Source organism: Manacus vitellinus, unplaced genomic scaffold (assembly GCF_001715985.3).
Source record: "Manacus vitellinus isolate BGI_N305 unplaced genomic scaffold, ASM171598v3 scaffold_3_pilon, whole genome shotgun sequence".
Taxonomy (NCBI): domain Eukaryota; kingdom Metazoa; phylum Chordata; class Aves; order Passeriformes; family Pipridae; genus Manacus; species Manacus vitellinus.
Genome location: NW_021940535.1, coordinates 7,642,749 through 7,670,087, shown reverse-complemented (window position 1 = coordinate 7,670,087; position 27,339 = coordinate 7,642,749). Strand labels below are relative to the sequence as shown.

Sequence of the window (27,339 nt, the reverse complement as noted above, 5' to 3'; positions counted from 1 at the left end):
CTAAAATACATTGTTAAATGATAGTCACTGACACCATATTGTTGTTGATACTAGTGGATATTGGCTTAAGCCTTTTATCCATTGTAACCCTTTAAATTTAGGGCAATACTTCTTTCTTACCTCTTATCCTGTCTTCCTTGTCTGTTTGCACTCTTTGAAATAATGTTTGTTTGCACTGAAACTTATGACTCATTTTCTACTATTGTTATGATAAAAACTTAAAGCAAAACCAGGACTGCACTGAAAATATAATATGCCTGTATCTCTGTAATTTAGACCACAGCACCATTGTTTTCGTAAGATAAATCACTGTAGTTTTTATTCAAGGTTTTTTTATTCTTTTTTTTTCTTGATTGAGACATAAAGTGAAGAAGAATAGAGAGGGATTCAATGTTCTGTGCTCACAGACAGCACACAGACAGTTGATGGTGATGTGACTGCACAGCTAAACAAACAACAAACACAGTGAAAGACATGTTTATATTCATGATCTTAATTTGGGCTCCATTCAGCATGAGACCTGATGTAATTGGGTGTCACAACTGACCACATCACACCTATTCTCACAGGACCAAAGGCCATTCATCTGAAAAAGTTCTCCCCTGAAGGATAGTCTTCTAATTTAAGGCCATACTTGCACTTCTGTGAGGTAAAAAAAAGAAAAAATCTGATTGTACATTGCTTTCAGAGAAATCTGGGGGATAAAATGATCCAAAGGAGACTTTACCAGTTGATGCATTAGTCCTTCAATTGTAATTAATGATCCAGGTGTCCTCAGTGTAAAACTACCAGTAATTTAAAACAGTTTTAGGTATTCAAGACAGCATTTACTGAAATGCCTCCAGAAATATGTCTGTTCATGCAGTTCTCTAGAATCTTTCCTATCTCTAGGATCTCTCCTCTTCCCATCCCAGTTTTGTTCACTGCAATTACAGTGCTGGAAACAATAGGGTGTTGTAGGGCACATTCTCTTTCTAAGGATGTGTTCTAACTGGTTTTCTGTTGTGGCTGTAGCTGTCCCTGGGCTGAGCAGTGGTGTATGCTGGAGTTCCCTTCATTGCAGGGGGAGGGAATATCCTCCAGAATTGTCCCAGCAGCTAGGGAGCAGTTGTGTCATGTTCCCAGGAGCAGGATTTAGGAGGTACTACTGCATCTTGGAATTTGGAGAGAGCTAAGACGAGAGGGCACACTGAATTATTCGAGACATGGTTTATCTTCCAAATGCAGTTGAACAGTATTTTGCTTGATATGCCAGAAAGAGAAGGGGCTTGAATATGATGGCTGTATATTTTACAGTTGAGATCATACTGAAAAGCTGAACGGTCTGGGTTAACAAGCAAAAGATTTTTCACTTGTTGCTTACTTTTGTAACTTAGGGCTGCAAACTTAGTGAAGTCAATGAGAATTCTGCCCTTGGCACAAGGATCTCATTCCGGGACTTTACGTTCGGTGCATATCTGTAACATATGTGGGAGGTACAAGACATACATTTCTCCATTTCCAATTCAAATTCAGCCTCAGTTCCTGAGGTTGGTTCACATTACCAGAACTGAAACCATTGTTCTGCCTCTAGCCTTATTGATGACAGCAGTGATATAACTGAGGTGGACAGTTTTCACTGTTGTGTCATCTGAGTGGAACTGGAAGATGGAGTGATAAAACCAGTGCCTCTGAATCTAGTCCACACCCCATCTTTGCCAGAACTTCCAAGGATGAATTTTGGTAGGTGATTGCCAGTTAAAGTGTTCAGGGAAAGAGGTAGGATGTTTAAATTATAACAGAAAACTTTTTTTTAACCTTCCTTGTACTTCATTTTGCAGTCCATTTGTTCACTAACGTACTTAATTTTCATGCTACTGGTATTCATTGGTTAGTATTGCTATTGAGTTGTTCATGTGACAAGAGAATTTATGTGTAAGTTTATTATTGTGTAGTTTAGAGGATGTTGCTCTTGTGCTTCTTCCTGTCAGAGGTCATCCTATTCTGAAAGTTTTCTTTTGCAGATAGAGACCTGATTTGTTTTGCATGTCAACAGGTTTATCCATTTATTAACTACATAGGACAGGTCTTCAACTGGATGACATTGTCCCAGACAAGAGAATTGAGTGAAATGGTACCAAGTTATGCCCTTGTTGGTATGCCAAGTGATTAGCTGATGCAGAATTGAAAGGTATCCTTCTGTCTTCTCTATTGTGCTATGAACTGATGGCTAACCTTGACATGGCTAGATGTTTCAACCCAGGAAAGGACAGTGGCATAATAAATAATACTAAGCTATTCAGAAAAAGCATAAATATACTTCTTTGCCACATAACATGGGTGAAGGTTAAATTTAAAAGGGCTTTAGGAAAGATGAATGCTTGCCACAATGGCCAGGTATTGAGAAGACATAAAAGTGGGAATAAGAGGCATGTAAATAAATGTGTGAAGTTAGAAACTAACAGAGTCTTAGAAATGGACTGTTGAAAACTCAGGGATTAACGTAGTAGAAAATAAGGCAGAGTTTTCTTCTCAAACCAGGATTTAGGCATCAGATCTGAGCAAAGACTGGAAGAAAGGGTCTTTCCCCATGCCTGTCACACTAGGGCTGCTTTCTAAAGAGATGGACTTGAGGCCAACCAGCTGTGAATCTGTGTAGCAGCAGCAGCAGCAATCCAGCTCCTGAACCTCATGTTGGTCAACTTCATCCCTGTCTTCAGATGGCTGTCATATTGGCCTTACCTGTAGATTTGCAAGGAATTGTATGCTTAGCAACTTGAGTTCTCTCTCCTAAAGTATTTTACCTGTTCCTCTTCTTAACTCACAGGGGAAATTATTTTTCTCCTCCGAAGTGTTTTCAAGGCATGGTATAGTGTCTGGTATACAGCGGAGCGGATGATGTCTGGGTAAAACAGGGCTACTTTGTGCAATATTTTGGCTCTTCTAGAATAAGGAGCATTATGCCCGGCATGACATTGCATAACATGAAGGTACCACTGGCCAGTGAAACTTCTCTTCACCTCTGCCAAACAGACCTGTTTCTTTCAGATGTTTTTGTTTACTGCCTCATTTTTATGGCCCCAGGGGAGATGTATGTATGTTGACTAGAAATCTTAGATTCCCCAGGGAAACTTAATGTCCTCCCTAGTCTCCAGAGGATACCTTTTTGCCTGTATCGTGGTCAGTCTCCAATGCCTGAGAGTCATGAGTCAAGGACAAGATTTTCTGCCAGGAGTTTGTTCCCATGTGTGAAAGCGTGGATGGCTCAGCATGTGAGACAGTCCTTGTTTTGAGTAGTGTATTAATTTCTGGAGCTGGTACCTCTTATACTTTCATACCCAGGCATAAATTAGAAGTTTCCAATACCTGCCTAAATTTTCCTTGTCCAAAAACAAATTTATGACAGGTGGTAGTAAGAAAGAAGGAATCACTTGTTTTCATCTGAAGTTGTGCTTTTATAAATATAGATCCTTGACAAACATTTATTTGAGAATCAGCTTAATCATTCTTTTGGGGGTTATGTGCACACATTTGGCACACATTTAACAATCACTCTTGATTGTTAAAAGATGTTTCCCCTGTATCACAAAAAGTGAAAAAGGTAAGGTAACTTTTGCAGTTCTGCTTTTTACTCTGAGAATTTTATTAGAACATTCCTGCAGTCAGTAGGGCTGTTCCCATAACTTAGCAATGAACATATTTTTGCTTTTCCAGATTTTTATTTTTATGATTTTAAAAATTTCTGGCATCAGAACGTGATTTCAGCAGGCATTTTCTTCTTATACAGTGCTTACACTGTAGTTATTACAGTTTTTCATTCTTTGGCTACTAAGAGTTCATATGTCTGGGGAGCTACTTAGCTATTCATTTAATGAAAGCCTATTTTATCCCTTTCATTCCTTATGAAATTTACCCTTCCATTCTGGCATCATCCAGACTATCCTTTGTCAGCTAAATCCAGCCCAGAGGGAACTTCCATCCAACCTTCTGCCTTTCCTCACTGAAGAGCTCCTTGTTGGTTTAATAATTGTCTGAAACGAGGATCCCTCTGTGTTGCTGCCCTGTGTCCATGTTGGAGGAGCAGAACGGATTGGATGCATAGGCTGGAAATTACCATTTCTGTGGCTGAGAGTCAGTAGTATACACTACCATATTGAAAAAGTAATTGAAAATTCACAGTAATATGCATGGATGCCACACTGCATCTGCATAGCTTATTTCCTTGGCATATAAAAGTGAGTGATCTCAGGGCATTATTAATTTCTTGTCTGACAAAAACAGCCTGCAAGATTCCAGCAGTTAAGAAGACTTAGATTATCAGATATCATTGAGAGATACCAAATTATGCTAATTCTGAAGGTCTGTCTACCTTTTTTTTTTTTTGTAAATAAAAAAAGAATATGTTTCAAAACTTAATGGAAATACATGTAGAACTGCATAACTGTCTGATCCAACCCAACTTTCCCGAAAGAACCACCTAAAAGATACAAGTATAAGAGCACATAAGGTTTACGGAGTTCTGCAAAAGTAGTAAATATCTTGATTGCTACCTTCTTTTGGATTTTAGAAGGCTGAAACTTTTCTTTCTCTAGCTCCTCCCTAAATAATAAACAAAAGCAATCTCTTCATTGCAGTTCAAATTATTTTTTAATATCAAACATCCAAGAAGTGGCTTATCCTGAAGTTCATTAAACACTTTTGCCCTTCTCAAATGGAAAGTAATATTGCATACTTACTAGTTATCTTATTTTCTATATGTATTATTTTTCCTGAGGACAGTTCCTAATGGAATGTGATATTGTAACTGATAGCAAACAATGCAGAAGATGAAAATTACCACATTTATTGCAACATCTCTTATTAAGGTTACTTATGATGAACCTTGTTTCTTTACTTAATTTAAAAAATAACAGTGTAATAATACCCTGCATATTTACCTTTTGGTCAGTTGAATAGTTCATAAGTAAATCATTCCAAAAATGTCTTCACTGACCCTTAATGCTTGACTTCTTGTGCAGTAATGTGTTTTTCAGAATCTACTCCTTTATAACTATTGCCAAAAATTATTTCATATTTTAGAGTGTATGTTCAAAACATACTGTCAGATGCTTTATCAGGAAAAGTTTTATGATGTCTGTAACTAATATTCCGGGTTGTCTATTTGGAATAAACTGTTTTCTAATGTACATTTTCTTCAGGCTTTAATGAAGTGAGAAAAAAAGCCCCCCAAAACAGCTCCATATAATGTAATCCTTCTTACCAGTAGGATAAAGAACAAAAACCTCTGTCTTTTTTCTACTCTGTTCTTATTCAGATCTTGAGACCAATTGCCAGAAAAAAGCGGTGTAAGATAGCAATGAAGATAAATTACTTGTAAGATTTTCCACTGAGGTTTTGGTCTCTGATGTTGCCCATCAGTTACTCTGTCAGTTCTGGAACTTTCACATTTAGCAAGCTTTATCTGCTCTCCTCCTGTCAGTTCTTTGTGGAAATTCATGGTTGCTACTTCATCTGAAAATCAGATGGCTCGGTAGATAAGAGGGTTCCTAAAAATGCAGTGTGTGTATTTGCCATTTATTTTGGTGAAACCCTGCGCAGGAAAACTGGTGTGAGATGTCTATAGCTGCTGAATAGCTGGAAGCTTCTCCATAAGTAGTCTATCTGCATGGAAACCTACTGTTTGTATGGATACCTGTTGTTTCAGAAAGTAATGTTTCTGATGGGAAATGGCCAGATTTTCCTCAGATTTTCCAAGGGCAGTTTTGTGCATGGCAGTGCTAAAGACCTTTAAACACTCATATGGAGCACAGAGTCCATTCAGTGAACACAGTGAAGAAAGATTACATTTTTTGTTCTTTCACTATCTCTTAATACCATTTACAACTGTGGTTTTATCATAGTCAGATACTTTTCTTGCCAGGAAACTTATGATTCCACCATACTTTTAGGCAGCCAACACTGGAAAGTTTATTCATACTGTGCAGTTATGGCAATTCTCAGAGGATGTTTATTATTTGGAGAGCAGAACTCTGTACAGAATGAGGAATTCTTACTGCACTTAGTTCCCAAATTAATATACGACTATTTAATCAGACCCAAATTTTTTGGCTTACGTCTTCTGTACAAGAAATTAATTCCTTTTTTCTTATCTGTGATGGTATCTGGGGACTTTGAGCAACCTGGTCTAGTGGAAGATATCCCTGCCTTTGGCAGAGGTGGCACTAGATGATCTTTAAGGTCCCTTCTAACCCAAACCATTTTATGATTCTGTGATGACTTGGACACCTTCTTGTATCACTTTAAATACCTGTGCAGAAAAGCACACAGGATTTGCAAAACCGGATGGGTTTGTTATTCTATCTATGCCAAAAAACAGTGGAAGGGACAAATTTGGATAATGTGCTTGATAAAGTGTGAAGGTGAGGCACTTCCTGTGCCTTTTTAGATGGAAAAAAAGAATTAGGAAGAGTAAAAGAAGGTAAGGGCATGAAAGTAGAGACACCCTATTGCATTTTGTTTATTCCCATTACTGAAGAGTGAAAATGTAAGAGACCAAATAAATGCCTCAACCATAGCAGAAGATAAGAAAATTGCTATTGTTTTAAATTATTGTCTGTTCTTCCTGTCTCTAAACCAAATGTAAGCATTTAGATATTGATTCTCAATACATTTATTTGTGTTCTTTGTTTATTGACATATTTATATTAATTTTTTGTTACTTACATTGACTATAAGAGTAGGTTATTTCCCAACATATGTATCTCATAGCCAGATTATTTTAAGTTCTTAAATTTCTAAGGTAGAGTCTTCTGAAGTAGAAAACTTCAGAAGTCATTGGAGATGAAGACAAAAGTATATATAATTTAGATATGTCCAGAGTACCCGGTCTATCACATCAGTTGTGCTAACATAGTCAAGCCAGGTCAAAGTGGTGTACAGTCAGATGATGTTTGAGGCACTGCCAAATGTAGATACCACAACTGCTTAGCCGGAGCCTGGTAAAGGGATCCATGGTGGATCTTACCATGTTTTTCAAGTCTAACACGTCTGAAACGTAGTTTGTTTCTCTGCATTTCTTTCCTCTGAAAGAATGGAAAAATTCACTTACAAAGCTTGTATTATGTCTCTGCAGAACATGTATTGTAACTGAGATGCTTATGTGCTGTAGCAATAGTAACTATAAACATTGTTCAGTGAGTTCAATGGACTTTGTGTTATAGGTTTTAACCATCGAAGTGTTCTTTAATTATTTAGTATTCTCCTCCACATTGCACTAATGAATTATCTGCTGTGCTGGAAGTGCTGCACCATTACTAATCAGTCTGGTCTTCATAACTCATCCCCCCAAATATCTGAATGCAGTTTCAGGCTGTAAAAATCCATAGATTATTTTTGTAGCTAATTTTTGTATTTTTTTTTAAACGTCCCTTAAAATAATATGAAAAGTAGAAGACCATCTCATCATTACAATATGTGTATGATGTTTGCTAGGAACTTCGTACAGCGTATTAACGAGCATCAAATGTAAAGACAAAACTCTGCTTACATTGTTAGCACAAATTTTTTATACTGAAGCAGCGTATGTAGAAATTGAGTTTTGTTAGACTTGGTCATAGCAGCCTCCAGCTACAATGCCCTTGAGATACACCTGCATTGTGGAGCACTGGGGCAGGCAACATGGGGCTTGGTTGGTGCAGAAATCTTTTTCACTATCTCGGCAAGAATGAGTTTCCTCTACAGTTTTTTCTCCTTGCCAACTCCCTGTTCTCCTTTCCTGTTCCCTAAACAAGTCCAACTACAGGTTCTCCAATGCAGAGAACATAGGAGATTAAGTACACCAAGAGATACGACAGACCAGAAAAAAATGGATAAATGAATATGCTGCAAAGATTTCTCATAGGCAAATTCTTTTTTTCCAGAGTTTCCATACTCTCAGAGGTGTGGGACTTCTGTTAAGTTAGCTTTAGCAAGTGGCTCCATAAAAAAGTCCCAGAGAGGAGTTTTTATGACAAAAAGATGTTTCATATAGTTTAAGTGTTGGTAGTTAAGGATATAAAGATATTAATTACTTTGCCTAAGAAGAAAGCCCAAAACACTATAAAGGGGAGAACAAGAAATATCACGAAAGCCAGAATATGCCAAGTTTGGCCTACACTTGTGGAAATCCATTTTGGGGAACTGAGATTGCATAAAATGTTATGTTTGCTTTTCACCATCTCCTCAGATTGACCATTTGAGATAAGTTGATAGCCATGCTAGGTTTTAAACATTTTTCCGCTTTATTTTTTCTTTGAAATGGAACAGGTAATAAACACCTGATGTAGCATCTGTAAAAATCAGTGAAATTTTTTGGCTGATTTCAAAAGACTTTGGGTCAGGTTAATTTTGGAGAAGGGGCTATAGAGCCAGATTAATTACATAATTGGTAGATGGAAATTGTAAACAGTAGCAGTTAGATGAGGATCTGTTGTTATGTTATGGAAAGAACAATTGTCTCTTGACAATTGGAAACGAGAGATGAGAGAGAAAATCTGATGGGCAGAAAAGTGATTTCTGCTTATGCATTTCTCTGGGAAGAGAATTCAGAAGTTTCTTATGTAGTCTTTGAATAGAAAGTGTGTAGTAACATTGGGCACCTCAATTTTGCAATGTATACTCTGTCACTGAATTTTAGAAAATACTGAATACTATCTCTGAAAATTTGTCCTTTTCAAGTACCTTCACGTTGAACATCCAAAATAGGAAGCAGTTCAAAATCACTGGTCAGTTGTGAACGTCTTGCCCATTAAATGTATAAAATAATGCAATTAGAAACAGCAAAAAACTGTAATATGCAAATATGAGACTGTGTAATTTTTAAGTAATTATGAAATACTTTTCACTATAAAAACAAGAGTTTCTTTAATTTCTCTTATGATTATAGGAATGATAAAGGAAAAGCCTTTCAGCATGTACAAAAGTTCCAAATTCATATAGTTAAGCAAAGCTCAAAGAAAACTATGGCAGTTTATGTAAACTGCCTACAACCCCTGTCAGTGTATGTAGGACACTGGGCTCTGTGTCAGGAAAACACCCCAAAATTAGGTAAGCATACCTGTTTGCTAAAGACTTCAGTTTGTATTTGTGTCAGATTCTAAATGGGAAAGCTATTTCTGTCATGTTTTAAGCAGCAGGGGTAGTCTAAACATGTTCAATAGGTCTAGTGACCTTTTCCTGAGTAATGGAAAACTTTCAGCTGTGCCAGTGCAGTATATTTATACCAATATTATTTACAGGTCTTGCCCTCTTTGCTGCTACTTCTTAGAACTGTTCTTGAATGAAAAATAAACGTGTCAGGGTTTTAATACAATTAAAATGGTTATAAACATTCTTAAAAATAGAAATGTATGCTTAGCCATGCTTCCTTTAGCTGATTGCAATGTCTTCAGCAACTGTTGTTTCTGTGATGGACTAATAGATAACCTATGAAATGGTTCTGCATCACACACACTGATGTGTGCCCTAGAGCAAATACTCAATAGCTTGAAAGGTTTTGAAATTGATTTTCATCCATTAATTATTTATGTATTTTCAGTCCAGCTGATTTTTAAGAAAGTACAGAGGTGTGACAGTTTCTTGTGATGCATCGTGGTTATTGCTTACAGAGGATTCCTACAAGCATAGTTTATGTGGTGACTGCTGAAAGCTGCTTCCCACCTCCCAGAGGTGGAAAAGTTGCTGTAATAATAAAAAGTACAAAAACTCTACAGATGACCGCAGAAAACCAGTTTTGTGAAGAACAGGTTTAGCAGATAGTTCAACCTCTTAATTACTCCCTTTGAATGCTGAGCATGTTTCATTTGAATCCTATCTCCCCAGTCCTGATTTTAGACAGTATTTTTCTTTAATTCATTCAGGCACTGAAAACAACATGGTGGTGTAATTAGGGTTAATTTTAGAAGCAAACAGAGCTGAAGGTCATCAGTGTGCAGGAGGTGGCACTATCCCTCAAATCCCCATGTGAAATAAGATGGAGCCCTCTGCTGAAACTCCTCAGAGTGTGCCACTGTTGCTTTTGGAGGTCTCAGGAAGTGATACCCAAAAGGTTGTTCAGCATCTTTGGGCAGGGAGCTCTGTCAAGGATCCCTGTCATACAACTGATAGTATCAGAACTAATTGATTAAGCTAGTATGTTACCAGAAGGGAGGAGCAGCCATCAATATTCTCCAATCACTTATGTGTAAGGCTGGGAAGGTCTTCACCTTGCCATATAACCTGTTCCTCCATCCTGGAGAAGAAAAGTTTTATATGGGGATGTCCCTCATCCCTGATTTTCTTACTAGTTCTTGTAAAAGCTGGAATGTTAGGAAACATACAGACATTTTCAGAGTATCTCGTAATAAACCCTCCTTGCTTCAGGTAACATGGAGAACAGTTGGTATTAATTTTTAGCTTTTTGTACACTGACCACCTTATGATCCTACATCAGTCTTGCTTTTGTAGACTAAACATGCTCACTTTCTTCACAGGTCCTATTTCTTAAACATCACACTGTTCTTGCTGTTCTCTGGACTATATCCCATCTGTTTATCTGCTCCCTTAAGTGAGGCATCCCAAACCAGGAGCAGCATCAGCACTGGCCTCATCAGGGCTAAGCAGAGCAGAGTAAATGACCTCCTTAATTGACACAGAACTGTAAATTTCCCTTTCTGAATCATTACTGTGTACTGTACCACACCTCAATGGATATGTGTTCAAAATACCATTTCCTTTACAACCATGGGAGCAATTAACGTCTTCCTTAATTATATGTTTTCTTTCACACAGACATGCCCTTATTTCCCGTAATTCTTCTGTTTTGCACACTTTCAGTCAGTTCCACCTGGAATTTTGCCATACTGACACATTGTATTTGAATCCAGTCACTAATTTATGCACTAACAATATTATATATTTTGATTGATAGCTGCTGAAGGAATAAGAAAAAGACCTGCACGTAGACTTCTGGTTAAAATGAAGAAGTTATTTTACATTGAAGGTGGGGAAGAAGAATGAAGTTCAGTGCCAGGATTTTGCATTGCATTTATTTCCAGTGAAGTGAATCTCTGTCTTTCACAAAGTTGATTTAAAAATAAGCTATATTCAGATCTTTGGATAGAGATATAAAGTTGAAGTGTACTTTTCTTTGTCTGATTGTCTGACCTAACTTCTAAATTCCCTTGAAAACAGACGCAGTGTTTTTTATTTTTCACATTGGACAGATATCTGAAAGACCTGAATCATCCCTCTTAAGGAAATCATTGCAGATGGAAGGTGGAAATCATTACATCTTGGGGCAGCGATCTGGTACAACCGCATATCCTCACAAATTTTTCCAGGGAATATTCCACTGTGAAACAAAAGTTTGCTCTATCAGAATGGGGACCTCCTCCCCATCTGTTCCTCAGACTTCTTCATGATTACCTTTTATACAGGAATGCATACTGAAAAGCAACTAAACCTCCCCTGGCACAACTTGAGGCCATTTTGTCTTGTCTTATCGCTTGTTCACTGGGAGAAGAGACTGACATCTACCTGACTACAACCTCCTTTCAGGAGGTTGAAGAGAGCAATAAGGTCTCCCCCGAGCCTCCTTCAGGCTACACAACCACAGCTCCCTCAGCCACTCCTCATCAGACTTGTACTTCAGAACCTTCACCAGCTTTCTTGCCCTTCTCAAGATGTGTTCCAGCACCTCAATGTCTTTCTTGTATTGAGGGGCCCAAAACTGAACACAGTGTTTAAAGTGTAGTCTCACCAGTGCTGGGTACAGGGGGACGATCACTGCACTAGTCCTGTTGGCCACACTATTTCTCATACAAGTCAGGATGCTCTGGGCCTTCTTGGCCACACTGCTGGCTCATGTTCAGCTGGCTGTTGACCAGCAACCTCAGGTCCTTTTCCACTAGGCAGCTTTCCAACCACTCTTCCCCAAGCCTGTAGCACTGCATGGAATTATTGTGACCCAAGTGCAGGATCCAGCACTTGCCCTTGTTGAACCTCATACCATTGGCCTCAGTCTGTTGATCCCTCTGTAGAGCCATTGTACTCTCCAGCAGATCAATACTCTTGCCCAACTTGGTGTCATCTGCAGGTTTACTGAGGGTGCACTTGATCCCCTTGTCCAGTTCATGGATAAAGATATTAAACAGGACTGGCTTCAGGACCCTTCCTGCACATCCTTCCACGTGGTCTGCTGCCCCACATCTGGTTTACCTGCCCTGTCCTTTAGTGCTCCCTAAGGGCTCCATTTATACGGGGTGGGGAGGCTTGGCCACCATTGCTCCTGGGCTTTCCAGCTGCTGTGGCATGAGCTGCAGGCTCCTGGCTGGTCTCTAGAGGTAAAATTAAAAACAGGAACACAGGTATGTCATTTATGTTGGGATATGTTTGTTTTTTTGCTTTTTGGAGATACTCTTGGTCATTGTAACCATGTTTTTTCTGGCTCTCTCTACATGTTAAAATTCTGTTTCCTATTTCTTATGTCTTTACAAGCTGACAGAGTGCCTTAAAATAACTGCACTCTCAAAAGACCATTTCCATGTCATTTCCCTCCTTATTATTCTGTCTTTTCTAAGGTCTTTAGTATGTATTGAGAGGTGATTCCTGGCCTTCCTCACTCTTTTTGGTCTCCTCTAAGCCCTGCTCTGCTTTTCCAGTAACCTTTATTATTATTAACTTACTCATGGAAGTGTCACTGTACTAGACTTTTTTTACAAACCCGAGAACAGGAAAATAATCTCTGACCTCAAGAATATTTTGATATCATGTGGTTCTGCTAGTATATACCGCAGTCCCTTGGAGGTGATTCCATTGATTCATTAGAAAGCATTATGGTATGCTGGTCATATCTTCCATTCCTTTCTTTTTAAGCTATGTTAGTGTCTACTGAGGACTCCAGTTCATGAATATACTATTACTTATGGAAACACACAGATGCTTCCTGTTAAGTACAGTGCATCTTCTAGCCCCTTGCAAAACACAACTCTCTTAAACACAATGCTTTATTGTTTTTCTGAATTTCAACTTCAATTACAATACATTGTTCTCAGGGGTATGGCTTGGTGGATTATTAAAGAGTGTGAAATAGCCAAAAAGGGACAGCAGGGGAAACAGCATTCTTACCAAAGAACTTAATTTCCTTTAGAATTTGCCAAAGTAGCTAATCTAATTTATGGGGAAACAATTAAAATAATAAGAAGAAATTACATATTTTTTTAATTTAGTTTCATACTTAAAGTCACAAAAACATGTCATCTGTTAACTGGTGTAGCTTTGACTTTGCAGTGTTTGATTGCTGTATTTAAGATTTTCTTTCTGCACAAACTTCATAATTAACAGGATTTAAATTGCCTAATTCTCTCTGCTTCAGAAACTGGTAGTGCTGGCAAAGTTCCTCATATACCTTGCTAATTAGATACCTGATACAGTGGGCTTGATTGCCTTTAAAATTAAAAAAAAAAAAAAAAAAAAAGCCTTTACAGTCCATGAGTGATTTAAGTCAGACTAAAAAATATTGCTTTTACACAATATCAGATTACATTTACTGTCACATGTATTTGCACAGTACTGTGTTTGTACAATATACCATACTCCTGCACCACTGCCAAACATGTGAGATCAAATATGGTAAATTACTGTTGTTGTTGAGGTCTGATACACCAGAAGAAAAACACAAGTCTGAAATTACCGAAAGCTTCATGGGAAAGAGGAAAGGAGTTCCCAGAAATATACTGAGAAACGAATGCTTCTCCATTTTGAAATGAGCTTGCCAGAGCAGATGAATGTTCTTGACCTGATGAGTGTTTATCAACTGTCTGCATGTCTGCTTGGCAGCTTTGCTCCCTTGAAATATTCTTAATCTAAAGATCTGAGAAGATGAGGTTATAAGTCACACTCCTAGTAAAGGTTCTCATTCTCCCAGTACATCTTCAGTAAGAAACATGTAAAAAATGGTGATATTTTTGTGGAGTATTTTATCAAGAGGATACAAGATAAGTCAAGAATTACATATCTGGATGTATCTGTCCATGCACAATAGAACAGAGAATTTGTTTGGAATATTTTAGTGAAATTTCTTCTACTTAAATATATTTCTAGCTTCTTTCAAATAATTTAAAAATGCCTTTTTACAGACAGAACCAGCAGAGAATTAAGTAATACCACAAAGGCAGGAAGATGCTTCAAGCTTTCAGTTAATCTCAAAAGAGAAAGAAAAGTTAGCTTGGAAATAATTGCAGTGACCTCATCTTGAGATCCTAAATAGCAAATACAGTTTCCTGCCGAGTAGTACAGTATCTCAGATACAAATAATACATAAAATTTTGCTTCCATTTTTCAGTTGCTTTATAATACTAGGTAATATAACTCCTGGCTATCATGAGTGAGAGTTTTAAGGTTACAATAGCTGCAGCTGGGAAAATTGAATTGACAGGTTAAAGCCATAGATACATGAAACCCCATACGTCTTTGCAGGACAGGAAAGTCTGTTTTTCAAAAGCAGTTGTTCCTTTGTTTTTTGGAACAGGATTTGTGGTTTTGTTCTTTGTTAATACAATGCCTTGCACAACTGGTTTGTGATTGATGATTTGTCTCTCCAGTACTACAGCAATCAAAAAAAACCCAACAAGAACAGCATTTTAAGGCTCCTGTACTGTAAGTTGCTTGTCCAAAGCCACAGAGCAAAATGATGCAGAGCCAGATTTAGCACACAAGGAAATTTCTTTTACCCAATCTCAATCTCAGACCATTATTTTGTTTCTCTCTGGAAGGTGACCTTGTCTGATGTTCTTCAGAATGTCACATGGGTCTTGCCATGCCACTGTCACAACCTCTGCTCCTCTGAGTCACTACAATGGCAATTGGACAGCAAGTGACTCCTTTCTTCTAGGTTTGATGCTCATGAGGAAACCTTTGGAAGTGCAGAAGAAAACTCTAGGAGACACATATATGTGTTAGGTGATGGGCAGGCTACCATGCTTCAGGACTGGGAAGGACCCAGCACAGGACACAGGGCTCATTGCAGACTGAGCACCTGAAAAGAAGCTGGTAGCATGATCTTGAGACTAATGACTTTTTTCTGACAAATTTTGAAAAATAATTCATTGTTTTGGGTTGCATTAATAACATGCAGAACAGTAACCCACTTGGAAGACAAGTCAATAGGTAAGTTTATTGGTTCAGGCCTCTGTCAGTGTCTCTGTGTTATCTGGGCTGTCTCCTGAGAGGCACCTGTAACTATCTCCCCAAATTTCAGGAGGCATTTCAGAGGTAAGACAGTGTTTGAATGCACACCTGCTCCTTGCAGTATTCCCTCAACACAAGTGCTTCACCTCTTGCTTTCGTGGGAATGGTACTCTGGCATTGCATTGAACACAGTTGGTCTCTTATTCAGAAAAATACTTCCTTAGCTCAGGAGAAGAAAATACTGAATGCAGCATATATCCCACTTGTGTGACATGATTACTTCCAGCAGAGTCGATGGAATTATTTGTGCAGGATGTGGTCCAGTGTTAAGAAATTCTTTAAAGCATAGGAGCAAAAATGTGTGTATGTCTTTAAATGATGGAATTTATCCATTTTCAGGCACGGACAAAGGGAGTATTACAGATCATGAGACTATTCAAAGCATAGTGTACAAGGGCATAGAACAGGGCAGAGTGTAATAGGATAGGAAAGGAAGGGAAATAATCTCAGTCAGGCAAATAGGTTTTTTTGTCCAAGTTAAATTCTTCAAATCTGTTCAAGGTGCGTAGTTGAGGTACCTGGTTTCAGGTTGGGGCTTTCTTGAAGTTACAATTAAAATAATAAAATTATTTTTAAAATAGTGTTAGAGGTGGGCACAGGCTGCAAATATGTTACTTTTTTCTGAAAAAAAAAACCCAAACTAATTAAAAATAACTTCCTCTCCTGTTTCTTTGCCAAGACCTATTTTGAGGACTTTTTGTTTCCCTCAAAGAACCAGTGAAATCTCAGGCACCTAAAACAAATAGAGGCAGTATACTTAGGACTTGGCTGTTAAAAAAAAAAATTTAAAAAAATTTTTAAAAATTATTATTTTAAAGTATTTTGCTTTAAAATTATAATTTTTATACTCATGCACAATTTGTTGTTCATTTTGGCTGGTTAATACTTCTCTTTCTAAAGCAACAACAGAATGTTGTTAAACTCAGATCCTGTGTAATCTTAGGTTTCTGTGCTTGCTATTTCCAGAACATAGAGCAGTTATCTGTAAAACTTGGATGTGAGGTACATCTGGGTTGAACAAGGACAGTGTAAATCTTGCCCCTGCTTACCCAGGGCTGCCATGCACTGTGAGCAGAGCCACACTCTCTGCAGTTCTCATCTTGTGCCTGCCACGTAGAGGCTGAGTTCATCCCAGCAGCATATCAAAGTGCATGACTGGTGTCTGTTACCTATGTGTTTGGTCTAGCTCTCCCAGAACCAAAAATGTAGGTGGTGAAGCCTCTTACTCTGCGGAATACGTGCTAGAGACATGCTTGGAGATGAGTTTGGTTTGTTTGGATTTTTCTCATTCTTCTTTACTTTGTTGTTCCATAATGCCCATTTTGCTGTCTTCATGGAAGATGGCAAAGTCAAGAAAGTAGGTCTTTTTGGGTTGCGGCCCTCCTTCTGCAAGTATTCAGGCCATCTGTCAAAGTTACAGTGGCTATTCCAGTGCTGGAAGTTAAATACATGACTTTGTCAGATCAAAGTTTGAACTACTGTTTCACTTGAGTAAAGGTGGCACATGTCCCTCATGCAATGATATCAATTCACAGGTTACAAAATTTAGAAGAGAAGATATTTATTCCATGAAATAATTTCTAAGGGAAAGCATAAGGAAAAAGAAAACATAAAAAAAATATTGTTAAAAATGAGAGTAAAATTTCTGTGTGAATTAAGCATTAAGTAAGGATGTCAGAAGAAATGTAATAACTTAATTTTTATTCCCAGTAGTTTGCAATGCTTTTCTAATACATTGGATCTTTTGTTCGTTCACAAAATGACTGTATTATCACTCAGATACCTCAAACATGTTGATAGATTCCTCTGTAAGGCATTTCCCATCACGCTTTTATGGGAGCTACTGGGCAGTCAGCTGTAGAGTAGTTGAGTCATTAGAGTCTGGTTGAAAACCAGATTTTTTTTTTTTTTAATTGTTTTTTATTGTTCTTGTGAATATGTTCTCTGGACTAAATGTGATATAAAAGTTACATATGTCCCTATGTGGTCACAGGTTTAGATTTCTGTGTAAATGGTGTATAAATATACTGAATTTTTCAGCAGTGTATCATGACTGTGGAAAGCTTGTCTCTGACTAAGAACATGGGAGGTGAGTTTAGGTTGGCACAACTCATGACAGAAGTAGGAATATTTTAAGATATGGGCAGGAGAACAATTTACCGTGAAGAAGCTAATATATAGTCTTGCAGTTTGTCAGCCTCTTTGTGTGAGTCTTGTTAATTTGGGGGAAGTTCCCAGTGACTGACTCCCTCAGAAAGTGGGATGAGCTACGTCACATGTTGTGCAAGGTCATTTGTAAGAGATGGGCCCCAGTTTACCTCATGTCAGCTTCCTTGTCCCCTTTTATTCTTCATCACTGTTCAGTTTGGCTAATGCCATTTAGCCTGCCTATGTTTCGACACATGCTGGATAAATGATCTTGTCAAGAAATTATGGGAATGTTGCTTAGATGCTTTTAACCATGCTTAGACCCTTCTCATACTGCAACCTTTAAATGCCACCGTGTCAGTGGTGGGCGAAGTGTTTCCTGTCTGATGCAATGGTGTAGTACAAAAATTAAAACCGTAAATTGTTTTGTTTTCATCCCTATGTTATGTAAACTTTGCAGCCTCCCCAGAAGAATGCGAGGACTACAAAGAGAAACATGCAGGAGCTGAGAAATAGCACAGAGTAGGGTCCCATCTTGGTTTTGTGTATCATCTCTTCAATTACATGGATTATGCAATGTTCTCTACCAGCTTCCCATCCTGCTGACGGCACAGGATGAATAGTGTTAGGGGCTAGCATCAGGTTCGGGATGGAGAAGATGCCTGTGTCAAAAGACATCCAAGCCATTTTGTAGGAAATGGAGGCAGCATTATTACCGAAGCAAGGAATTACAGATAGAGAGTATTACAGAGGGCAAGATGAAGCTACTCCCTTCCTTTTTTCTAGAGTCACTGCATAACAGTAGGTTGTAGCCAAATACTTGAGATGAAATATTCACAGAAAGCCTCTAATAATGAGTGCACATTTTTGGAGAGTTTGGAAAGTGACATCCATCAGTCCTTTGCAAAAGGTGCAGAACATGCATGAGGATGCTTTGAGATGTGCTTCAAACAACTTCTGATTGGTAATGCAAAGCACCCTGGAGAAGTTAGGCTTCCAGTGTTTCTAGCTGAATAGTCAAAATCAGCTGATACTTCCGATAATTTTGATTTCTTTTTCTCTCTGTTTCTGTCCCTATTTGGAAGGTAAGGATCATACTACATCTTTTTCAAAGATATGGAAACAAAGCCACAATGTTCATGGTAGACTGGACTACTATAAATAGTAACTAGACAAAAGTGTCCATGAAAACGCTTATCATCTCTCCTCAGAGCATGGCCTGGTCCCTTCAGACTTGATAGAACATTGTTTTAAAGTCCTTATTAGCTATCTATTTTGTTGACCTCACCTTCTGGCCTCTCAAGCTCACTGAGCTCCACACTTCTCCTTATCTCCACCTTACTTTTTTGTTCCTCTGCTTTCTCCTTTCACTGATTCTTGAGTCTGGTGGCTTCCAGAGAGAAACTGTGCCATTAGGAGGGAGAGCTTTCCAGTTCTGCCCTTGGGAGCATGTACTTCCCCCTTTACTGGCATGTTCCACTTAAGCTACATTAGTTGCCATGGAGGAGCATCTGTGAGGATGGCAGATACCACATCTAACCAGCACAGGAAAAGGCTCTATCACATTCATGGAGAAGTGAATCTATCCAGCCTATGCAAGCAGATTTTTTCAACGGCTTCTAACTTAGCCAAATCTGGGCAACTTTTAATAAAAACCTTTCCCCTGCCAAAATTTTAAGTCCTTTCTCCGAAACATGGAGGCACTAGAGCTTTTTAATGAAACAGTTATTAAAAAACAAAACAAAACCTAGGAATAATAACATGTTTTTTCTCTCAGTTGTTCTCAGAAAAGTTGTTCTGTTGTTCTCAGAAATGGCTGAACCAGTTCAGCCTGACTTATTTATTTTGGAAAGAGTCAGCTGAGACAAACTTTCAGCATGGGAAATTTTAGCCCAACTGGTTAGCATTTCTCCAGGTTTGGCAAAGTTTAATGCAAGTGAAAATGTTCTTATACTAAGAAGTCAAAGGCAAGCTTACATATCAGCAAAGTTCCTGCTTAGTATAGAAAAAGGCTATGTATATTAATTGATTTTTCTTAATGTTTCAGATTCTTTGAGTATATACTACTCTACAAAGATGGAGTGATGTTTCAGATTGAACAAGTTACAAAGCTTTGCTCAAAGATTGCTCTGACAGAGCCATGGGATCCATATGATATTCCTGCCAATTCAACTTATGAAGATCAGTACTACATTGGGGGACCTGGAGATGAAGTTATGGTACAGGAATGGTCTGACAGAAAACCAGCCAGGAAATGTATGTGCATGCTTTTGTTTTATCTTAATAATAATCAATATCACTGCTACCCAGAGAAAAATAAAATTATTCCTGTTTCACCTCAGCTTTCCATATTTCTATAAAGTTTTCTGGAAGAAATAATAAAAATGCCCTGTGCACAGCATGTAATTTTATTAACAATGAATTTTATATAAGAAAATGTTCCATATCTCAGCAGGATTAATTATGTCCAAGGGACTTGATTGTACTGTAGTTCATACCATACAGATTTTGGCTTGGAACAGCACCATTTTGTGTCTGAATCTGGCAGTCTGTATCCAAAATTTACCTAGAGAAGAATTGGTACTATAATTAGGGACACACACACTCAAACTAGAGTCTGCATAATAGAAACAAAGTAGGTGTCAGTCATGTGGTTCTGCTACCATTGACATCCTTAACATGTGCCCAAATTTTCTTTTCCACTATACTAGTAAGAAATATCTGCTCTCAAGGCTTAGTTCTGCAATTGGCAGCTGGACACCTGCATCATAAAAGAAAATAAGCTGAATTTTCCAGGGTATGGTATGTTAGGTTTTGAACCCATAGCAATTTGTTAGCACATTGGTTTCAATTCATCTATGGTTTATTGATGACCCAGACAACTATAAAAATAATTTTAAAACCCCCATGAAAAATATATTCCGCTATTCAACTAATGCAATACTTATGGTTATAGATGTCTAATATATAGGCTAGTTACGAAGCTGAGCATTTAGCCAGAGGAAAATATTTCTTTTTTGAATAAAAGTAGAAAAAATGAAGTAGAGAATGAAGGATAAGATCGTTAGACCTCTGTAACTCAGTTGACATATTCTCTGGTATTCCACAAGAGGCGAATTATCACTTACTCCAAGAGTTTTTATTTTTCAGATCTGGTATTTGTGGAACTTTTATGGAACTTAGGATGCGGATACATTCAGTAATTAGGTGTGATTTTTTATCCTGTATTATTTTGTATCTCCAGTGCTTTTCTGTATGATAATTCATCAAAATAATGTCTTGAAGTTGTCTATCCACCTTTTAGCTAATATTGGCTTGGATTTTATATTTCTGTTTAAATTATAAAGGTTTCAGGGGAGATATAGGCTGCCTTGGTAGCATCATATTTTACTATGATTTTTTTATTCAAAATTTTGATAGAAGACTTGTTGAATAAAAGATTAATCCATTTTTGTATACTCAAAACCAGATTCATTTAGGTCAGAAAGTTTTTTGGTATATTAACATGCTCCAGAGAGGTATGTTCAAATTTTGCTCAGCTTACCACCCTTTCTTTAGATACTCTATGTGTGTTTCATGTCCCAGCTTTTCTATTTCTAGTAATGTGATTGTGGTACAGCATATGACACAATACTGGAAGGACAGAAAATAAGTGTGTCATTGCTGCTGAGTGAGAGAAAATAAGCTTCCTTGGGACTAGAAAAATTTGTTCCACGCATCCCTCAGAGGAGCTGATTTATGATCATAGTAGGTAATTTTAACATCATCAGTTTTTAATCAGGGATCTGAAATGCATAAAACAACAAGATGAAGTGAAGCATGATGGAAGGGCTGAAGAGTGATCACAGATAATGTGGGTGGGATTAATAAAAGAGATATAAAAGTGAAGGGTACTTGAAGGAAGCCACCTCAACAATATTGCTTCCACTACCAAAATAACGTAGTGGTGAAAGTAGAGGTGATGGCAGAGAACAAGGGGGAAAGATAACAAGGGAACACCTCTGAGATTAACACTTCATGAAATTCAACTGAAGTCAAAAAAGGGACAGACTTGCTACATCACACACCTGGAGGAGATCAGCATTGAGTGTAGTATTGAAATAACTATTGCACCATAGAGTGTTTGAAAAGAGAAGGAATTTAAAAAAAAATAACACAATAATGACAATCTCAATAGACAATGTTAAACCGCAGGAGTGAGTTAAAAGAAGAGATTGAGGCACTGGAGTTGTATTTGGAAATGTTCCTCTTCTAATGAGACAAACCCTCTATGCTTGAGACAGATGAAAAAAATGAAACAAAGTCTAATTTATTCAGATTAAAATTGTGCTGAGTATCATCAATTTGAGATTATAGGGGACCAGCAATTGTAGAAGCAGGCTGTCAGTTCTGGTGCAGAGAAGTCCCCAGCACGGCAGAGGACAAATGCTTCCTTAGGTAGGTGAGTGCAGAACTTCCTGAGCATGGGAAGGAATCAAATGTCCTATACAGTTGAGGGAACTAAGTGTTTTAGAGTGTCAAAGGCTGTGTTGAAAGCCACTGTGAAATAGACCATGGGTTTTCAATAATCACACTTTTCAGCTTGTTAGAAGCAGAATATAAGGTGAAAGGTTGCAGTGCTACCCAACCTGATGGCGCTAAAATTTGCTTCCCTGATAAAGAAAGCATTTTGTTGCTTCACTAGTGAAGCAAGTAACTACTGACATGAAAGGGGCATGAGAAGTGTGGGAAATCAGACTTGCACAGAACATAACTAAATTTGGAACTAAACAAAAGAGTCCTTCAGCAGAGGTATACTTGAAAGGTGACATACTGATGCCATGATGTTTTCATGATTTCAAATGTGCTTGGCACCAACATGTTCAGGTTTGAGATCATTGCGGTGTCCAAATTACACCAGTTTTGTAGCCTTTGGTGCATGGTGTTGCCATGCATAGGGATGGAACTGTGGGCAGTTCCAGCCTATAGGCCTGGCTTCAGGAGTGGCCTTTTTTTTGATTGACATCATCATGACACATGAGCTCATTCCCGTCACCTAAAGCAGTCTCATTTCTGTTTTATTGCAGTGGAATCGTGGGTCGGCGTTTACACTGTCAAAGACTGTTACCCAGTACAGGAAACCTACACGAAGAAATACAAGGTGACATCCTCCACTCGCTTCTTTGATATACATCCCGGCATTGCTGACCCCTCGGTGTTTACCCCACCGAGCACTTGCCAGACAGCCCAGCTGACAAGGATGAAAGATGAATGCTGATTATGGACACTGGCTGACCTGGGCAAACACATATTAGCTGAGCTAATAGCTGACTATTAGCTAATAGTCAGCTGCCAATGTCTAACCTGATTGTTCAAGCTAATTGTTGTTCTTTTGGGATTTTGTAAGTTTTCACTTGAAAGAGAACATAAACACACAACTAAGTGAAATATATAACTCAAAAAATCTCTTTCAATCACATTAATCTGTTCAGTGATGCACTTGCAGTATTATATGGCTACCACTAAGATAATATTTCTAGGTACTATTTATTTAAGCTGTAGTTGATTTTCCTTTTGCAAAGGTTTCGTTATTTATTTTTTCTAGAGAACAAAGCGTAAGCAGACTGCAATACAGATAATGTCCAGAAGGAAAAGTTGGATCTTATTGTCACTTCTGGGGACTTGAGGGGAAACATGAGCTGACTTAAACCTCATCCCTAAGTGAAAAATACTGTTTTAAACAATATACATCAAAATTGTGGAAATTTATTCTTTTGGTTTTAGTTTGCTTTGTGTTCTGTTTGTTTGGTTTGTTTTTTTTCTTTCTACTCTTCAGGAATCTGGTAGTCTAATTTTCAAGCTTATTTTTGTTCTTTCTAAAAAGAAACTGGAGTAGCTTTATTCATGTAATTCTAGCTGACATGCAAAAAATACTTTTCTGTTTCTTGGGACAATGGTGTGAAAGAAAGCGAAGGAGGGAGGAGTACGCCTCCAAAACCAGTAAGCCAAAGTTTTCATTCATTTACTACATTTTTGGGGAAGGGTTCCAGTAGGATGCGATATTTTTCAGTCATATTTTGCTTCAGCACTCACTTTTCAAGGCAATACTAGCTTTAACATATGCAAAGAGATTAAAAGGTATTGTACTCTAAATGACTTTAATATTTAGTAGCTGTTTTCAAAAGTCTTTCTTCAGAATGTAGAAACACCTTTATAATTCCAGGTAGATGTGAAAAAAAGACCGTTCTTAGTGCATAGTTAGTAAAGGCAAAATCATATTTCACACAGTGCCTGGTGGTCCAAATGGAGTGAAAGACAGAGGTGTGTGACCTGCTTAGGGAGATGGGAGAGAGGAATGGGAGGGAGAGGTTTTAGATGACCTCTGTGCAGTGAGGCAGCAAGGCGCTGCAATCTAAATGGAATGACAATCTTGCTTTCTTTTGCATCCACTACATTGATGCCCGCTTTGTTTGCTGTTTCATCAGCATCTAAAATCTTATTATCTCCACATCCTTTTCTGGTGGAAAGAGTGAAAGTTTCATTACGCGCAGCTAACCAAAAAAGTACAGGAGGCACACATATTTTGCATTAGAAAATTCAAACCAAACCTTCATGCCCCTTCAGGCTCCCAGAAGTGTGGAACAGTGATGGGTTTTGCACTTTTACCAAATGAAATTAATTGGTTTATTCTGTAAGGCATGCATTTTATTTATTATTTGCAAATAAGTTTAAAGACAGATTGTTGTCCTCTTATACATTTTGGGTCTTTGTTTGCTCCAGAAGTTCTCTGGATGTAGACAGTGCAACACTGGGAAGTTCAATATCTCTGAAAGAGAGATGCTGGGCTGGCTTTTGGTGCTTCATATGGTCATAGCTTTTTGTGCGTAAGCAAGTGGGACAGTGGTTATTTTACTTTCAGAGTTGTGGTCAGAATGGCATTTTACTTTGCCCTGTGCCTAATGAAAGCACATATACATATCGGTTGAAATTTAGCTAGTTCATTAAAAAAATTTCTCTTGTACAGGGTCAGCTCACTGAAACACGCTTGTGGAAAGAAGGATTGGATTTCCTTGAATTTAGAGTGCATTTATTCTGTACTCGCCTTCTGTATTTTTTGTGTCAACCTAAACGCTAACTGCATATTGTTCTCATTAGGACAATGATTAACATGCATTTCTTAATATGTGTCTTGTTAGAATCTGGAAAATATAATAAATCCAGCTAGCAAACATGAAGTTGTGGTACTGTATCCTTTTGGATGGCTTTGTTGCGGTTGAGCAGATAGCTGGGTAATCCGAGTGTTTGTATTATGTTTTGCTGACAGTGATGTAATTTCTAGCAATAACATTAAATGCTCCTTTAAATATAAATTTGCAAAATTCTGGTACTCGAAAGTGCTTTAAAAATTTTGCTGTGACATACAGGGCAATTTTATATGCCTAAATATGTACCTTTAAACCAATGCTGTTGTCTTCATGTTTATGCTCTACGCATTCAATAAAGAGAGTTGTCAAAGAGATATCAAACAACAAAATTTAGGATTCCGTATTTTAAATTAGCCATGGACTGAATATGAAGGACAACATGCTTATGCCTGGTTTGTTATCTTTGTTATGATTTGCTTTGGTTTGTTGTCATATACCACAAGAGACATTTTGTCTTTATGCGACTGTGCCAATGACTCAATAGGAATGAGGATAAAAGGAATTTAAGGTAGCTGTATAGTATGCTGCCATAATTGAGTAAAAATTGAGTTTCATATGTCTGATAGTCTGGGAAATTTGTTTATCATAGTTATTTGGTGGAAAATTAATAATAAATTGGTATGTACATGAGTTAGATTGTATTCTGCGGGATAACAGTGACAGAAACTGGGAGCTGGATAGCCTCTGAGACAAAGCTGATTTTGTGAGATTTCCAGTGTTTCCTGGTTTCAGCTGGGCCAGAAATAGTGCAAACAGAGATCTGTCTGCCATATTTTTATGTTTCTGCTTGGAGGCTTTGCTGAAAGCAGGATGTGTAGAAACACAGCATTGTTTTATTTAGAGTTAACCAAACATTCCTGAACCTCAAAGAAGGGTTTAGTTTGAGTTTGGGGAGGAGATCTGGGCATTTGGTTCCGTTCCTATTTTAACAGTTTGCTTAAACTCGAGTATTAGGGACATATTTTGCTGCTTGAAGCCATGCTGCACACCATAGAAGTGCTGCCATTTACCAGGGCATGCCAACTTTTATGAGGAATGTAGGAAGAAACAAGATAATCCATAGTCAAATTAAGTTTTAGTCAAGAAATCTCTGAACTATACAGTATTCTCATTTTGGGATACTAACACAGTTAGTCTGTTTCTCACCTCGAAGTTCATTTCATTCTAGTGTTCACACTTACTCCTTGTAATCTCACATGTCTTTTCCCACCACCCCTTACTTCCTAATGTCAGTGAAGTCCAAAACAGTGTTTACCACTCTCACTTGCATGTTTTTCAGCAGGAGTTCAGCACCTAAATACCTGATGGATCTGAGCTGGACTTGATCTCTTTAATTTTGCCAGCTGTCCCATGTCAAGTTCAAGAGCAGTGCCATCCATAACCAAATGTGAGTAAAATATGCTGAACTACGTGTAGGTGTCCAACAGAAAGACCAGCGTTGGCTCAGGTGCAATTTCTGGTGTCCCAAAATACCAATTGATGAGAAGTTTCCACAAGGCTGTTGCATCACATCGTATATTTCCTGTATCCTTGGCCACAAACTGGTGCTGGAGGCAAACTGCAGGATATTCCCACGACAGAAAGGCACATCAGGAGATCATCAGCTAGTTGCTTTTTCCCTAGCCATGAGGAGTAAAGATTTCAAAAGAGCACCCACACAAATAGACAGAGGTCCCTGACTGTAAAGATCCAGAGGTCTCCATCAGCTACCTTTCCAGGAGGCTGAATGTCCAGCATGGACTCAGACACATACAGACTCAATCTCCACATCTGCACTCAGGCGCAGGAACAAATGAAGCAAGCTTGGAAGGCTTTTTAAACACTTCTGAGCATTTACTATTTGGTAAGGGGAGAGGAAGAAAAGCTTATGATCCAATTGGCAATCCCAGAAAACTGTCAGAAATGTGGGATAAGAATGATCAGATGCTGCTAAGAAGATGTTAGAGTAAATTTCCAAACACTAATTTGAGAGCTTACTGGTTTAACACTCTCCAGGGTAAAGATCCATGTGCTTTGATATGGCTGTTTCAGCAAAGAGCCTGAAACTGCATACTGAATTAAATGATGCACATAGTTACAGTATGATATTTTGTTTGAAACAAAGACAAATAGCCCAGCAGTGCACATTTTGCAGGCATGAGTGTGTGACTGATGACCTGCCTGTTTACCTACAGGAGTATACGTGCCTTTAAAAGGATGCTGCCTGCTGCTTCTGAACACTGAAAAATTACTCTTCTCACCACTGTCCACAGGAACCTGCTTCAGACTTCTTTCTTTCCTGCTCTGCAAAGTGGGAACAGTAATTCTGCTTTCCACCTGCTCTTCCTTCCTGACTGTGTTAGCTCTGGGCCAACATCACTGCCTCAGCCAGTGGAGCCCACAGAGGCCTGGAGGCATTGGTGCAGTAGCACAGATGTCATGGAGGGTTCCCACCCTTTGCCTTACCAATGTGTAATAAAATTACATCTGAGTGTTACACGTCTGGGGTTGCTCTTTGCACCCCTGCGTGCTCACTCCATGCGTGGGGGTGTTGCTCATGCACTCAGCACCTGCCCGTCACCATTTACTGGGCTCAGCTCGGGCTTTGTTGACGCCAGGCAAAGGGGCTCGTGAGCAAAAGGAAAGGAGAAGAAATGAAAGGAAAGCTTGCTGAGCTCACCCCGCTCCCCGCTAAGGTTTTTCCCACGCTTGGCCAGCACTGATAAACAGCTTTGACGTTCCTAAAACAGCAGCAGCTGAGTTGCCAGCTCTACACCACAGCCCG

General features: G+C 38.4%; 1 protein-coding gene across 1 annotated transcript in view; it reads left to right on the top strand.

Moving 5' to 3' along the window:
- Positions 1-25,202, top strand: part of EPDR1 (ependymin related 1) — a 31,112-nt gene extending 5,910 nt beyond the window's left edge. The window contains 2 exon segments of the mRNA XM_029961748.1: positions 19,439-19,647; positions 22,458-25,202. Coding sequence (XP_029817608.1) covers positions 19,439-19,647; positions 22,458-22,648 — 400 coding nt within the window. The 3' untranslated portion in view covers positions 22,649-25,202.
- The last annotated feature ends 2,137 nt before the right edge of the window (positions 25,203-27,339 follow it).